This window comes from Perca fluviatilis, chromosome 7, assembly GCF_010015445.1.
Source record: "Perca fluviatilis chromosome 7, GENO_Pfluv_1.0, whole genome shotgun sequence".
NCBI classification, from domain to species: domain Eukaryota; kingdom Metazoa; phylum Chordata; class Actinopteri; order Perciformes; family Percidae; genus Perca; species Perca fluviatilis.
The window spans coordinates 24,099,528-24,113,475 of record NC_053118.1 but is presented as its reverse complement, the minus strand read 5'-3'; the positions used below and the strand labels follow the sequence as shown (position 1 = coordinate 24,113,475).

Sequence of the window (13,948 nt, the reverse complement as noted above, 5' to 3'; positions counted from 1 at the left end):
ACACACACACACACACACACACACACACACACACACACACACACACACACACACACACACACACACACACACACACACAAAACAGTCCCGCTGGTTGTCAGTTCATTATCCTGGCTGATAATTGATTACTAAAAAATTAAATAAAAGTATAAAAAGAAAAAATAGGAAAAACTCGCTGTAGCACTTCTGATTAGTGTTTGTACTCTGGACTGGACCAATCCTGCTGAGAGCACTTTTAACAAAAAGAAGTACTCTTTTCAATGTCACAGCAACACTGTACCTTTAATCTACATATTTGCAGTGAGTATACAGTTCAACTTACAACCTTCTCTTAAGAAAAAACTGTGAGAGCATTGAGTGTCTTGATAAACAAACCATCCACATGGCATTCATCATCATTCATCTTTTACTTTCTTCACTGAGAAAAAAAATTTCAAATCAACAACAAAAGTGACATTTTATTAGACCCAGTTCTCCAGATCAACAGAGTAAGAGTAAATGTGAGGACCGTCAGACATGTAAAATACAGTGACATGACTGTATTGTTGCTGGCTGCGTCTTCCAGGTAGACACTAATACTGCAATATTTGATAGAAGTTATTCAAGCGCACATGACCACAAGATGATGTCTCAGGGATGGTGGATAATTCACAGTGTCTTCCTCGTCCATTTCTCTGTAACCATTACCTCTCCGATTCCTCTCCGCTTCATTCACTCACCCAAACATTTACCTCCCAGCGACACACATTCACACTCAATAAGCCCTCCCGTGGCTGATTTTCATTCAGTCCCGCCGTCCACCTCTCTCTGGCAGAAGTGAGCCAGCAATGTGTCCAAGTCCCGACGGTCTGCTGCAGCATACAGAGCGCTCTCTCCCATCATACTGAGAGCCATACGCAGGGTGGACCAGATGTTGTCAGACATCACGGTGGCTGCGGCACCTCCAAGCCCCCTTGCAGCTCTTGCCCCATCCCCAGCAGCCTGGCGCTGTAGAGACAGAGCTTCTAGGAAGTGCTCCACTGCCTCTCTGAGGATAAAGTAGAAGGAAAGCAGGACAGGATGAACAACAGCTCATAGTTAGCCAGAGTTTCTGATATTAGCTTTACCTAAATACTTTCACACCAATAAGATAATAGTTGAAGTAATACAATATATAAATATGTTATAATCAAATATAATAATGAAAATTTTTTCCTGACAGAGCTGCTTTTTTTTTATTTTATTTTTTTATTTACCCTCTGATATATGAATAGGGTGGACAAAATATTAGAAACATGACCTCTCAGTGTAATGCAATACAGTTCAACAGCCCCAGAAACTGCAGCCTCCAAAACAACCAGAAAGTTAAATCATCACCTCTCTGAGACATTTTCAAACATTTTGACCCTTATAAAAAGTAGCATTTATTTCAGAGCCGTTGTATTAAACAACATTGTTTTTAGCAAAGTGTACCTAATAAACTGGCAAATGATTGTGTTTTACAAAACTGCTGTTGCCATCTAGTGGAAGTAAAAGGATTGCACTACACCAAGGTTTGTTAGGTTTAAATATTACACCAGATACAACAAGACAGCACAATCATTTGTTAATATTTAATTTGAAACTAACACAAGACAAACATGTTTTTTTCCCGAAATGTTAGACAAGTAACTGCGAGCATGGTGCGTGCTATGTGAACAGCACAATTGCTTAACATGGGTGCTGAAAGGAATCGTGCAGCGCTTACTGGTGCTTTGCGGCCAATGTAAACCTGGTGTAAAGCAGTATGTGTGTTAACACCTTTAACAAGTGATATCTTTTCTTTAACTTTAAATGCTTGATCAAAACAACTACATCTTTCATGAAATAATCAAACCCATTTAAAACTTTTAGTCTAACAACTTACATTAGGCACACGTAATGTTCCTTTCACCCATTTTACACAAATCTTTAGCTCATTAGCTCATGCTTGGAACAAACTTTCCTTTATTTTGTTCAGTATATTGGGCTACAAAGTAATTCATAATTCAGTAAATCATCCATGGAATCCGTCTAATGTAACGTTAAGCAGTTAACGTGATAACTACAACCAAAAAACATCCCTTTTAAAGCTAAAAACCGACAATTCTTTTGTCAAAATTACCCTTTTTGAAACAAAATACAAACCAAAGAATTCCTTACCTGTGTGCTCCTAAGTTGACACAGCTGATTCCCAAGTTGTAGCGACTACGGATGAAACCAGGCTGCAGCTCCAGAGCTCTCCTGTAGGCGGCCACAGCCTCCTCTGAGCGGCTTCCATTGGCGAGTGTGGCCCCCAACTTGTTCCACAGCAGGTAGTCCTGATGAAGACAGAAGAAGAAAAAAAGAGAGAGCTCAGAAACCAAACAGAGCATGCAGTGTGAAGACAGACGTTAGGATCTCAGAACTGGCTTCTACACTAACCTGTGGTGTGACAGACAGAGCAGCGCTGAAACAGTCCACCGCCTTGTCGTACTCTCCGCTGAGGTTGAAGAGAACTCCCAGACCGCACTGCAGCTGGGGGTCCACCTGGGCGGGGTCAGAGTTGGCTGCATGCAGGAACAGGGACTGGACATCAGTAAACAAGGATCTGTGCCAGAAAAAAAACAAAAAGTAAGGGGCAAAGAGTTAGAAGACAAAGTTAATACAATATATGACAAACATTTTAGAATTGCTGGATCTGCATGTTCAGGATTAAAACTGAAATCTGTCTGAATCCCACGTGTGTGATACTCACTCCGGCAGCAGTGACCCGAACCTCTCCCTCTCCTTCTCTCTTTCTCTGGCCCCATCCTGTTGGGGTTCACCCTCCTTCTGCTCCCACACAGAACGGTATTTTGGATTGTGCTTTAGCCAATCACGAAGAGTCTCACAGGCCTGCCTGTGCAGCGATTCGTTAGTGAAACTGACGGCCAACGCCATCAGAGCAGTCAGGTTGTCGTTCTTCAGCTCTATACATCTAATAAAAATAGAGAGGAATAAAAAGTCAGAGGGAATAATAAGGACATGCTTTTAGTCGAGAAAGCAAATGTTAGAAATTGTCAAATACTTGATGAACGGGGTCTAACTGTACTATTACATTTATGGAAAGAGGGGAAACTAGAAAAAGCGGTGACTACAGACACAAAAACTCGAGCTGGAAGATCACCATACACTCGTATTAATGACGTAACAGGATGGAATCTTTTTTTTCCTTATTTAGACATTTTAGACTAGATTTATATACAACTATTTGAATTTTGTTGTGGACTCACTCAAAAGAGGTAGTAGAAAAGCAGCTTGAGCCAACATTCATTAAGCTCATTATTAAGCTACAAACGAGTGAATCAGGACGAATTCCAAATTAGAGAAGCACCATAACATTTACAATTTCCAAACAATGTCTGCAAAGAAAACAGGTAACTATACAAAATAATCTTCCAGAGGAACTGTAATAGCCCAACAAACTCAGATGCACTACTTATATGTAGTCTCCAATTGTTTCTAAATACAATTGTGAATCTGAAGTAAGAATTTATTAGGGATGCACTGAACCCAGGATTCGTCTTCGGCCGAATATTGGGCTTTTTGACGGGGTTCGGTTCCTGCGAACCTTAGAATTTCTTTCCACCGAATCGAACCCTACGCGCACTACGCTGGTCGACGTAATGACGCCGCCGTTGATTATGGGAAGGGGTTTACGTAGGTGGACCGTTCAATGCAGTAGGCTGTGAGAAAGTGAAAATGGAACTCGTGAGCAGAAAACGTTTTGTTTGGCAGCACTTTCAGTCAAAAGAAGGAGATTCAAGTCGAGCTACATGTTCAATTTGCAATGCCGATTTGTCTCGTGGTGGCAAGGACCCCAAACAATACACAACATTGCCACTGTTAAAACATTTGCGTATGAAACATCTGAAAGAATACGAGTTGTGCATGAAGGAATCTACAGACAGCAGCCAAAATGCAGCAGCTTCAGGTACGGCAAAGAAAGAACAGTCACAGCTAAAAACTTGTGTTAAAGTGCTGTAGGTAGGATTGGAAAGATCCAGGACTTAGCCAAAGAATTTGAACATCGACAACTTCTCAGTCCCTCCCCCCTTTCCGCTAAAGCCCAAAACGGTCTCCTAAGCCCCTCCCCCCACAAGGGAGAATGAATGCATGTGCATGAGCAGTGATTGACACACAGTTAGACACCCCCCTTGCCCTGATTGGAGCATCTGAACAGGGAGCTGTGGATTTCTGCAAATCGCACTACAGGCTGTAGGTGGTGCCAGAGGAGCCGGATTTTTTTTTATTTATTTTTTTTAATTACCCGCTTTATGTAGTTCTACTGGAACATAGGGTCATTTTCAGCAAATATGACAGAAAGTTAGTTTTATAAGGCTTACCTACTGCACCTTTAACCATTTGTTTACTTCATTAATGTGTTTACTGTGTTAATGGACTGAGGATGGGAGTAGGATTCAGTATTCGGTTTCGGAAGAATCTTAACCAGTTGATTCGGTATTCGGCCGAACCCCCACAATCTGGATTCGGTGCATCCCTACAATTTATATTAGCATTTAGCAATTTGGATTGCCCACCTGCGGAGAGCACTGATGGCAGCAAATTCTTGCTCGTTCTCTGCCTGGCAGGTTCCCAGATATTGCCACGCCTGCAATTTAATGAAAAGAGTAAGTAAGGAGACTTTTTGGACAGTTTTTGACAGGGTGGTCAAAAAATTGGAGACTGGAAAATGCAAATAAAGCCACAGGCTAAGAGTCTTACCAGCTGGTTGTCTGGTTCTCTCTGTACAGCACTTTCAAAGAACCGTACGGCACCAGGGATGTCCCCCGCCTCCATCCTCTTCACTCCCTCTGACAAAGGGTCTGGGTGGGTTAAGTAGGGGTTCTCCTCTTCAAACTGATAACCCTACGACAAACACAAGGAAAACAAGAAGAGAGTTTTTCTATGTATAGTGTTGAGAACAAAGAATGATCACTTTCAGACATCAGGAAAAGCAGTATCTGCAAAAATTATGAAATCCTTAAACATGTAAAAAGACAGCATTTCTCAGCCTGTTCCGAGCATGTTGACAGCTACCTTGTCATAAGAAGTGCTGAGTAGCTGATCGAAGTCAGACAGCCAGGGGTGGCTCTCTGCGTCCCTCTTAGCCATCTCCTCCCACTCCTGCTGCAGCTTCTCCCAGAAATCCACATCACTCTGACAACATGACAGATACACATCATTACTTCACAGCCTCCTTGTATCATATATCATCCTGTATTATAGACATATTTGACCTTTACTTTTCCAAGGGACAGACAAGAGTGTATTGATGGTGTTTTGTAGCATAACTAAGTCAATAGAGACAATGTTTTTTTCCCCCTCAAACAGCATTAATTATTTAGACCAATCAATTTCCATTTTTAAGCCTCTATGTTCCAGGACACAGTGTGCTTTACCCTCTACATTACCACTGCTCCCAGTTAATATACAGTACTTTAGCTGTATTTTTTTGAGTTTAAGTTGTCATTAAAGTGATGGTTCGGAGTAATTTCACCCTAGGGTCTTTTGCACCATGACCTCAAGCCAAACAACCCTCCAGAAGCTTTTTTCAGCTGGGTCTAACATTGAACGAGTTAGCGTGATCAGCTGAATAGCTTAGTGCAGGCGCTAATGGATCCAATGGATGCTGTTCGCTTCTGCTCTCTGCTGCTACTGCTACTGCTACCGGCAGCAATTTGTAGACGTCCCTAAGCACTCGTCTTACTGCCGGTAGCAGTAGCAGCAGAGAGCAGAATCCAACAGGCAAGTGTTATTTACATAAACTTCTGGTGTACTTACAAACTTTCCAATCCATCGTTTTATGAGCGCATAACCTATTTGTACTACTGTAGAAGTTTGGTATCATTTTGGGCATTATTAGTGGGGTCATTTACGAGATACAAACGTGGATCCATTAACACCTGCACTAAGCTATTCAGCTGATCATGCTAACTCGTCCAATGTTAGACCTAGCTGAAAAAAAAGCTTCTGGAGGTCATGGTGCAAAGGACTTTAACTCTTGTCTCACCTCCACTGCAGCTTTAGCTTGCTGGAAATCCGGTCCTGATGTGGCAAACTCATCTACCCAGGCTTCAGCCGATTCCTCTGACACCTGAATCAGAGCGATGACAGTGGTTGACTTGAGTCATGAAAATCGTTATTAGAGCTGAGGATGGGTATATTAAAACGGGAAAAATATAGGGAAGTGAATGGAAAGGAAATGAAAGAAGAAACAACACAGAAAAAGCTAATTTTCTCCTACTCCTTTCTTACAGTTCTTCCTAATGAACTCCTGATTTTTTTTTCCCTCAGAAACAAAAATCACTCACCAGCAACAAAATAATGAAACGCTGAGAGTATCTTACGGTTTATGTGTAGGACAGAATCCTACAAAACTAGTCCAAAAACTTTAAATATATCAATAACTGCAGCCAATGCCAAGACCACAGAGGTCATACCTGCCTGATGACCTGGGCCCACTGCTCTGCTTGTTTAGCTTTTACTTTCTCAATCTTCTCATTCCTCTCTGGGGGTTCCAAGGGAAGACTCCCTCCCCCCGACTCCGTCAGGAACTATATGGCGGGAGGCGAGGAGGGGTGGCGATGGGGAATGGGGTAATGTTTTGAGGAGGAGGGTACGGTTGGTGAGGAGGTTTGTTTTTTGAGGGGTGGGCGGAGTAGGAGTAATTTTAAGTAGTAGGAGGAGGAACAGATGAATGGCGGTTGTTAATTGAGGGAATGACAAAGCCGATAGTTCGAAGGCAGGTCAAAAAATGGGGAAAGTACATGTCAGAGTTAGAGGGCAATTAAGTACAATGGAGCCACGGTGAACAGATAGTCATCATAAACAAGGCTGAGAGCTACACATGCACAGTAGAATATGGACGCCCAGTTCTACCAGGATAGAAAAAAGAATAAATGAAATGTTAGGCATGGTAAAATAAAATACAAAAAAAAAATCTTAATTATGAGATAGTAAGTCACAATTCTGAGTGCGAAACTTTTACATATAAATGAACGTCTGTTACATTCAAGCCCTTGCTAAACAAGTTCACACAATGCTGCTTTAGCCTATCGCCGCCAGGGAAAGCTCTCTGTATTTCTCAGTATACCCGAGTGGTGTTGTCTGTGGTGACATTAACGTGCTGACGCACCAGAAGTGTCGATACAGCTTATTGTAATAATAATAATTATAATAATAATAATAAAAAAAACAACCATTTATTTATATAGCGCCTTTAATGAAATCTAAGGACACTTTACAGAAATTACTGTGACTAAGTTTAGCTAAGGGAGGTTGTAGGCTGTGATGAACAGGTGGTGTTTGAGTAATTTTTTTTAAAATGTCCAGGGATGTAGCATTTCGGATTTCTCAGAACGAGTAGTTTATTAACTCAACAAAAAACAGCGTCACACGAGCACTACACGGCATGTCGTCAACAAACCTTGCTCACTCACTTACAGTTCTTCACAGAGTAGCTGCTTATTCTGTCTCTCTGATTGTACACGGTGTGTCAGTCTACCTGTATTATCCAATACCTTGGCAGGAATGGGGGGTGGGGGGGGGGACCACAGCGACGAGGCGTTATTATGAATCCCACTGCGTTTCTTAAGCAGGTCGACAGTGCCAGACGGGGGAGAAAAGGTTCCGCACTCCAGCCTTGAGTCAAAAATGTAGACTTACTATCTCAAAACTGATTCCATAGATAATAGGTAAAACTCCTCAGTTAACAAGTCAAAATTATGAGATTATTAGTAAACATTTTGACTTACTAAATCAAAATTAAGTTTTGACTTAATAATATATATAACTTTTGATCTATTTTTTTCCTTTCTTAGCAGAAATGGGCTTCGATAATATTGCCTTTTCATGGGAAAATCTAGTTAAAATCCCCAAATCTGGCATTAGCCTTTTTCGGCCTGAACTGAATGACGTCAAAGTCATTACTTAAAACCCCAGTAAAATCAAGAACTGAAAGAAACGGAGTCAAGGTGGGAATAACCAGCGCTTGGTTGACATTAAAACATAAATGCATTAGAAGAGAAGAGTTCTCTCATTGCTGAACAAATTCCATCTGCAATGCAGCGCAGCCTTGAGCTTCATATTACAGGGAGTGTATTGCGGCTGCTTTTGGTTACATTAGTGGAAAATGTTACTCTGCATCAGATACTGGGGTGATGAGTCACAAGGCATAGTCTATACTGTGCAAAAGTGAACCAATGTGCCTCCCCAATGTGATCCCAGTTGCAACCATCCCCTCCTCAGTGGGCAGTGACTCGTACCTGGTTGAGGTTGGAGGCCCAGTTCTGAGCCTCCTTGGCCTGAGCTTTATCTTTGAGCTGTTTGTCTGTCCTGCTCTCCACTGTCACACTGCCCTCGCCAATCTGCCTAATGAATCGCAGGAACTACACAACAACGAAAAAATAAAAATAAAAATGACAACAAAAAAAACATTTTACCATTACCATTAGTAATTGGTCAGGTTTATACTAATACAATGCTAGTTTCTTTCCAAACCAACTACTTTCTTTTCAAACTAAAAAAAAAAAAAAAACACAATGAAACTTAAGTCATCAACATTACCAATTCACTATGCTCCCAAGGAACAACTTTACAAAAATGTTAAAGGAAAAGAGATATGGTGATAGAGGATAAAGAATCCAATGACTGACATGGAGAGAGACATGAACACACTGCTCACCTCAGTGTTTTGTAACTTGGGGTCGTCAACCTTTGAGACGAGCTCATTGGCTGTCTGCCTCAGCTCCTCCCCTGGCTGATACTCCTTTGTCCTGGCGCATTAACAACAAGAGAATGTTAATATTATACTGTAAGGAGATGTAAGATGATTAAAAGAAACGGTTATATTTCGCTCTGCATATGTAGGCTGGAACAAATCAATCCAGGCTGAAGGTTGTACTTTGCATTGTTGTACAAGCCAGTGCTTTTGAGGTCAGTGTACTACGTTGATGATTAGACATCTAAAGGCCCCTTTTATCATACCTGTCAAGTATCCCATTTTGGCCGGGAAAGTCACATATTTTACCCTTCTTTCCCGCCGTCCTCCCGTATTAGTATTTTCCCGTAAATCTCCCGTATTTTAACCTGCGTTATTAAAAAATAATAATACCCCGGACCCGAGCGGAGTAAAAAAAAGAAAAAAATTCCCAATCTGAGCTGTTACTTGCCTCGCGATAACTGCCACCTGCAGTAGCCTACTACAGGTACTGTAGGTGGCAGTTGTCGCGAGTTTAGTGTGTGAGGACAGATGATGAGAGACGGATGATGGACGCTACGACAGAGACGGTGCGCTGCCAAAACCTATGAAGGCTTTACAATGCATTCCCCATAGCAATGCAAGTTGAGAAAGGGTGTTTAGCATGGTACGAAAGATTGTTACAGAGAATAGGATGACGTTAGACAACAGAACTGTCTGCGCTCTACTCTCATGTAAAATGAACCACTCTGGCCCAGCCCACAAATACACTCCTTCCAAAACAATCTTATGCAAAGTCTGCAACAAATTTGTACAATAACTCACTAAAGAAAAGTTATGTGAAATTAAAAGAAAAACTGTAAAAGAAAAGCAATATGAAATGAAAAGAATGTGTGGAATGAAAATAAAATGTAAATGTAAAGACAAGCAATGTTATAAATTGTAAATGTTTTCAGCATTCTGCATCAAGTGGTGATTTTAGCTTTCTTGTACACCTGTCTTAAAATGTAAGGGATACTGGAGCTTGGTTGGGGTGGTGGGACTGCTCGAGGTGGGCGCCGGAAAATTTCCCTTATTTTCAAATCCAAAACTTGACAGGTATGCCTTTCATGTCCTGTTCTGATGCTTATTTGCCTTTTGACAGAGCTCTTCTTTGGATGAGCTTAACATAATCAAACAAGGTTCAAAGTCTGAACATTTGAAATTCAACAGACGCATCCACTCAACAATTAGACAAGAACATAATCAAGGTTCAAATACGCTATCCTTTGCCTACCTTTGCTCCTGTTCTCTGTTATTCTTGCCTCTTGCTCCACATGTATTGCAATGTGCCCGACGTAGCCTTTATATAAGCCATTTTTCAGCTGCAAACTTTCAACGCTTTACATGCATGTCCCCCATCCCCTGTTCTAACCATTCGTTCTCCTTGTCTCCCAGGTCTCCCAGCCACAACTTCTCCTCCGACTGCTCCAGATACTCCTCTGCCCACCGTCCAGGATCTGGAGCAGAGAAAAAAAAAAAAAAGGAAAAAAAAACATAGGCACATTTTTAAAAGTACAAACGATGCAAAAAAAAAAAAAAAAGATTTATCCAATGCAAGTTTGCTCGGGTGTCAGTAAAGATTGGATGACTGATGACAGACTGATGTTGACACCAGTGCTCATAAAGCACATCATGTTTCCAGAGTGACAACACAGGAGAGCAAAAAAGTAAAAACTATAACAAACTCAAGCTACCTGCAGCCTCAGCGATAAATTCTTTCGTCCAATCAGCATCTGCTGCATCACCAAGAGCGATGAGCCCCGGTGTGGAGGCAGAGTCAGGACCTGAGAGGAACTCGGCCGTCCAATCACCAGAGAGGGCTAACGCTGCCACATCAGGAGCTATGGCATGGAAATATGTGGTGCTTAAAATGCTGAAAACAGTTTGTGCAAAGACTTAAGCCTAAGCCATACAAACACTAAAGAAAATACCCAAAACTAAAAATACTAATAATGGCATGTACCTCTCTGCGGAGCTTGTCTGTAACTCTGCTGGTCGATCTGCTGCATTTCCTCCAACAGCTGACCCATGTCAAATGTGTGTGGGGGCCGGGGGGGCGCCTGAAGGAACTCATTCACCAGCTGCAGCAAAAATAAAAAACAGTATTCTACTTTTTAGAGAATACATTAAGAAATTGCACCCAGTATACACAGAGCTAGACACCTGAAATTGCTTCAGAGTGGGGGACTTTTATTAAACATTATACAGTATTATAGTCAACACAATATGCTGAATATGGAAAGGGACATAAGCGCTGACCTCTTCTTCAGTTGCAATTTCAATCGGAGAGGGGGGAATCTGAGAAAAAAAAAGAAAAAAAATGAGGTAACAGAACAACTAGGGACATGTGTTTTGTCAAGCAGCATTTTGATGATAACACTGATATATTTCCACTTTGTAGCGGTTATGTACAAATAACTCACTGTAGGTGTTGAGCGGTGTCGCCATGCACCCCCTTCCTTGCTCATGTGACTGGTCAACTTCATGAGGGGATTGGCTCCCCCACATTCTGCCTCCACCAACTCCCGCATCGCCATGGCAACACAAGGACGAGGCAAACCCAATCAGACCACCTGAGAACTGAGAGAAGATGAATTATTCAATTTGTTTCAGTTTCATCAATTTACAATTTGCAAAGCATTCAGTCTGTGTTTAAGAAAGTCTATGGAATCAATTTTTTAGACTATTCACAGTCAAAGTGAAGCACAGCATTTTGATCACTCAAAAGGTAAACTGCACAATATTAGGTTTAATTCCCAAATGATGAGATGACAGCCGTTCAGGTCACCCACATACAAAAACAAAATGAAGCATTCTGCACAAATAAAGTCAGCACTTTAGAAATGCCCTGTCAACACGAAATGTTTCATTTTTATCTTAAAGTCCAAAAAACAAATGCACAATACAAGCCCTCCAGTGATATTTAAAATGTCAAACGTGTCCACACTGCTCAGATCTCATGTCACATAACTAAACTCAAGCTCCATCTGCTGTTTTCCGTGTCGCTTCCTGGCTTAGGGTGAACCATTAATAATGTGGATATGATGGCCCAGCAGACACAGGCATTCACTGCATATTTCACTCAGCTAGTCTAGTAAGTTGAGAGGATTTTAGCAATGACAACAAGACAACATTTAAAGCTATATCATCATATTGTTATAACCAAAATTATAGACAATTGCTATCATACAGGGCTGGGCATTAGCCTAAAAACTTCTTTTGTACCAAGCTGTGAAATATGTCCATTGCACCAAATATCAAAAACTGTCAGGTGAAACCTGCTTTAGAATTCTCAGATATTTCCTTATTCAAATAAAAAACATTTATATTATTATTATTATTATTTTGGCAAAGTTCTTCCGACAATTTTGTTGAGACAACATTTATTCCAAAAATTTGACTTGAAATAAAGGGTTTTGCAGAAGAAAAAAAAACCTGTTTATTTTTCCAAGAACGGTAATGAACAAATTACTTGACATTTTGGTATCTTTATGTTAATTTAAATGACACCCAGACTTGGTATCATGTCATCAATATGATATTCATATAAGGTTCTATTTGGTCCTCATTTATCAGATGATCACTCACCTGAATCCTCCAAAAGCAAAACAATTACAAAACAAAAACCCTTGTGACGACGATTCAGTCCAGGCTATATGCAAACCTTGCAAATAATATGTGGTCCAAGAGAAACCCTGCTGCTCAACTCACTGACCCATATCCAGGATGAACAGCTGACAAACTGTTGTACATGCTGGCCTACTCAACTTCTCTATCCCCCTGGAGAGATACGTAATGATTACAATTTCCATAATGAACTGTCAGGAATAGAACTTTAAATCCCTTTAAATCTACTCCACTCTACGTGGTGTTCACCTAAAAACATTACAGAAAATGTTACACAAGAGAGTCCACTCTACAAGTGGACTGCCCATCACTCTGGACTCTAGGCATTAGATGAACATGTTATTCCCTCTACTGTTTCAAAGAGCTGCTGTGCTGTATGATGATTAGGGTCAAAGCAAGAGGATTAGACACAGATATTAATACACACACTATCACAGACAGGACACTGTGATACCTGTTTACTTGCTCACTTCACCGTCACAAGCCTACTGTGTGCATTAACTGTGGAAGAAGAGGTGTGTGCTTTGGCCTGCACATTTACACATATTCCAACTTAATTGTGAAAATAGTTTCATTTGGGGGAAAATATTTAACAGGGTACACCTGAAAGCAACCAGCTGCCAGCATTTAGGTGCTTTTTAACTGTCAAGCTGCTGTCATGTGTCAAACCACTTAACTGACTGGGAGCAGTGTGTATACACTGATAGCGTTGTTTTGTCCGATGCTAACTGTGGCTTCAGTCATAAACTGCAACATCAGTCTGCTTGGTAAACGTTACCCTGTGTATCTCTTCTTATTTAACGTTAGCCAACACGCTGCTAATTAAGTAGCAAATCAAACGGAGAAGATTAAAATAACTAACGATCCGTTTTGTCTTTCAGCAATTGGCGAGTGTAGCTAGCGTTAGCTGACGGTACTAGCTAGCTACTGTAGGGCCAGTGCAGAGATCATTCCTGTTGTATGCAGCCAGAGAGGCATGAATAGACGGGTAGCATGATGTTCATCTCACCGCCGACAGCTGCTGCTGGAGCCGAAGCGACAGTCCCTCCTCTCCGGTCTGTCCTCACCAACTGTATTACAACAAAAGTTGCCGCAGTGTCAAACCTCCCGGTAACCGTCTGAAATCAGCCGCTATCTGTTATTAGCGCTCCTCTTTATTTACCTTCCTCCTCCATGACCCACAAAACCCTTCACCGATCGCTTGGAGTGTCGCGTAACGATGCGATGGTTTCGTATTCTCAAATGGTCTACGCCAGAAGATGTCAGGGCTTGACATATGGGCGGGGGCTTGAGGGGAAAAGAGAATGTTAACAGTCTAAATAGTCTCTGGTAAAACCAAAGATCCTTTATACTAAACCCTCTCTGGTAAAACGTAAAAGGTTTTAGGTGAAATACATATTGCGCAGGAGATCAAAGTCCATCAGATCTGGATTGGTTGCTAGCTACAAAAACAAAATTATCCAGAAATACTATTTGCAGTAAAATGTAAAAATAATCAATTACAAGTAAAAGTCATGCATGAAAATGTTTACCCAATCAAAAAGGTGGAAGTAACATCAG

The 13,948-nt window shown here is 41.2% G+C and overlaps 1 protein-coding gene across 6 annotated transcripts; it reads right to left on the bottom strand.

Moving 5' to 3' along the window:
- Positions 1-263: 263 nt before the first annotated feature.
- Positions 264-13,655, bottom strand: pex5 (peroxisomal biogenesis factor 5). 6 transcript variants are annotated; one of them, XM_039806526.1, is made up of 18 exons: positions 13,551-13,655; positions 13,398-13,458; positions 11,185-11,341; positions 11,021-11,059; positions 10,725-10,842; positions 10,456-10,602; positions 10,134-10,218; positions 8,705-8,795; positions 8,286-8,408; positions 6,462-6,575; positions 6,032-6,115; positions 5,059-5,178; positions 4,744-4,887; positions 4,560-4,630; positions 2,735-2,956; positions 2,422-2,587; positions 2,161-2,318; positions 264-1,027 (listed from the first exon to the last, which is right to left on the bottom strand). In XM_039806526.1, the coding sequence occupies exons 3-18, from the start codon at positions 11,296-11,298 to the stop codon at positions 781-783; spliced, it is 2,043 nt and encodes a 680-aa protein (XP_039662460.1). In that variant the 5' UTR covers positions 11,299-11,341; positions 13,398-13,458; positions 13,551-13,655; the 3' UTR covers positions 264-780. The 6 variants fall into 6 exon arrangements, with proteins under 6 accessions (XP_039662460.1, XP_039662459.1, XP_039662461.1 ...); XM_039806525.1 differs by having other exon boundaries at positions 13,398-13,632; XM_039806527.1 differs by having other exon boundaries at positions 11,185-11,334; positions 13,398-13,632.
- Positions 13,656-13,948: the final 293 nt, after the last annotated feature.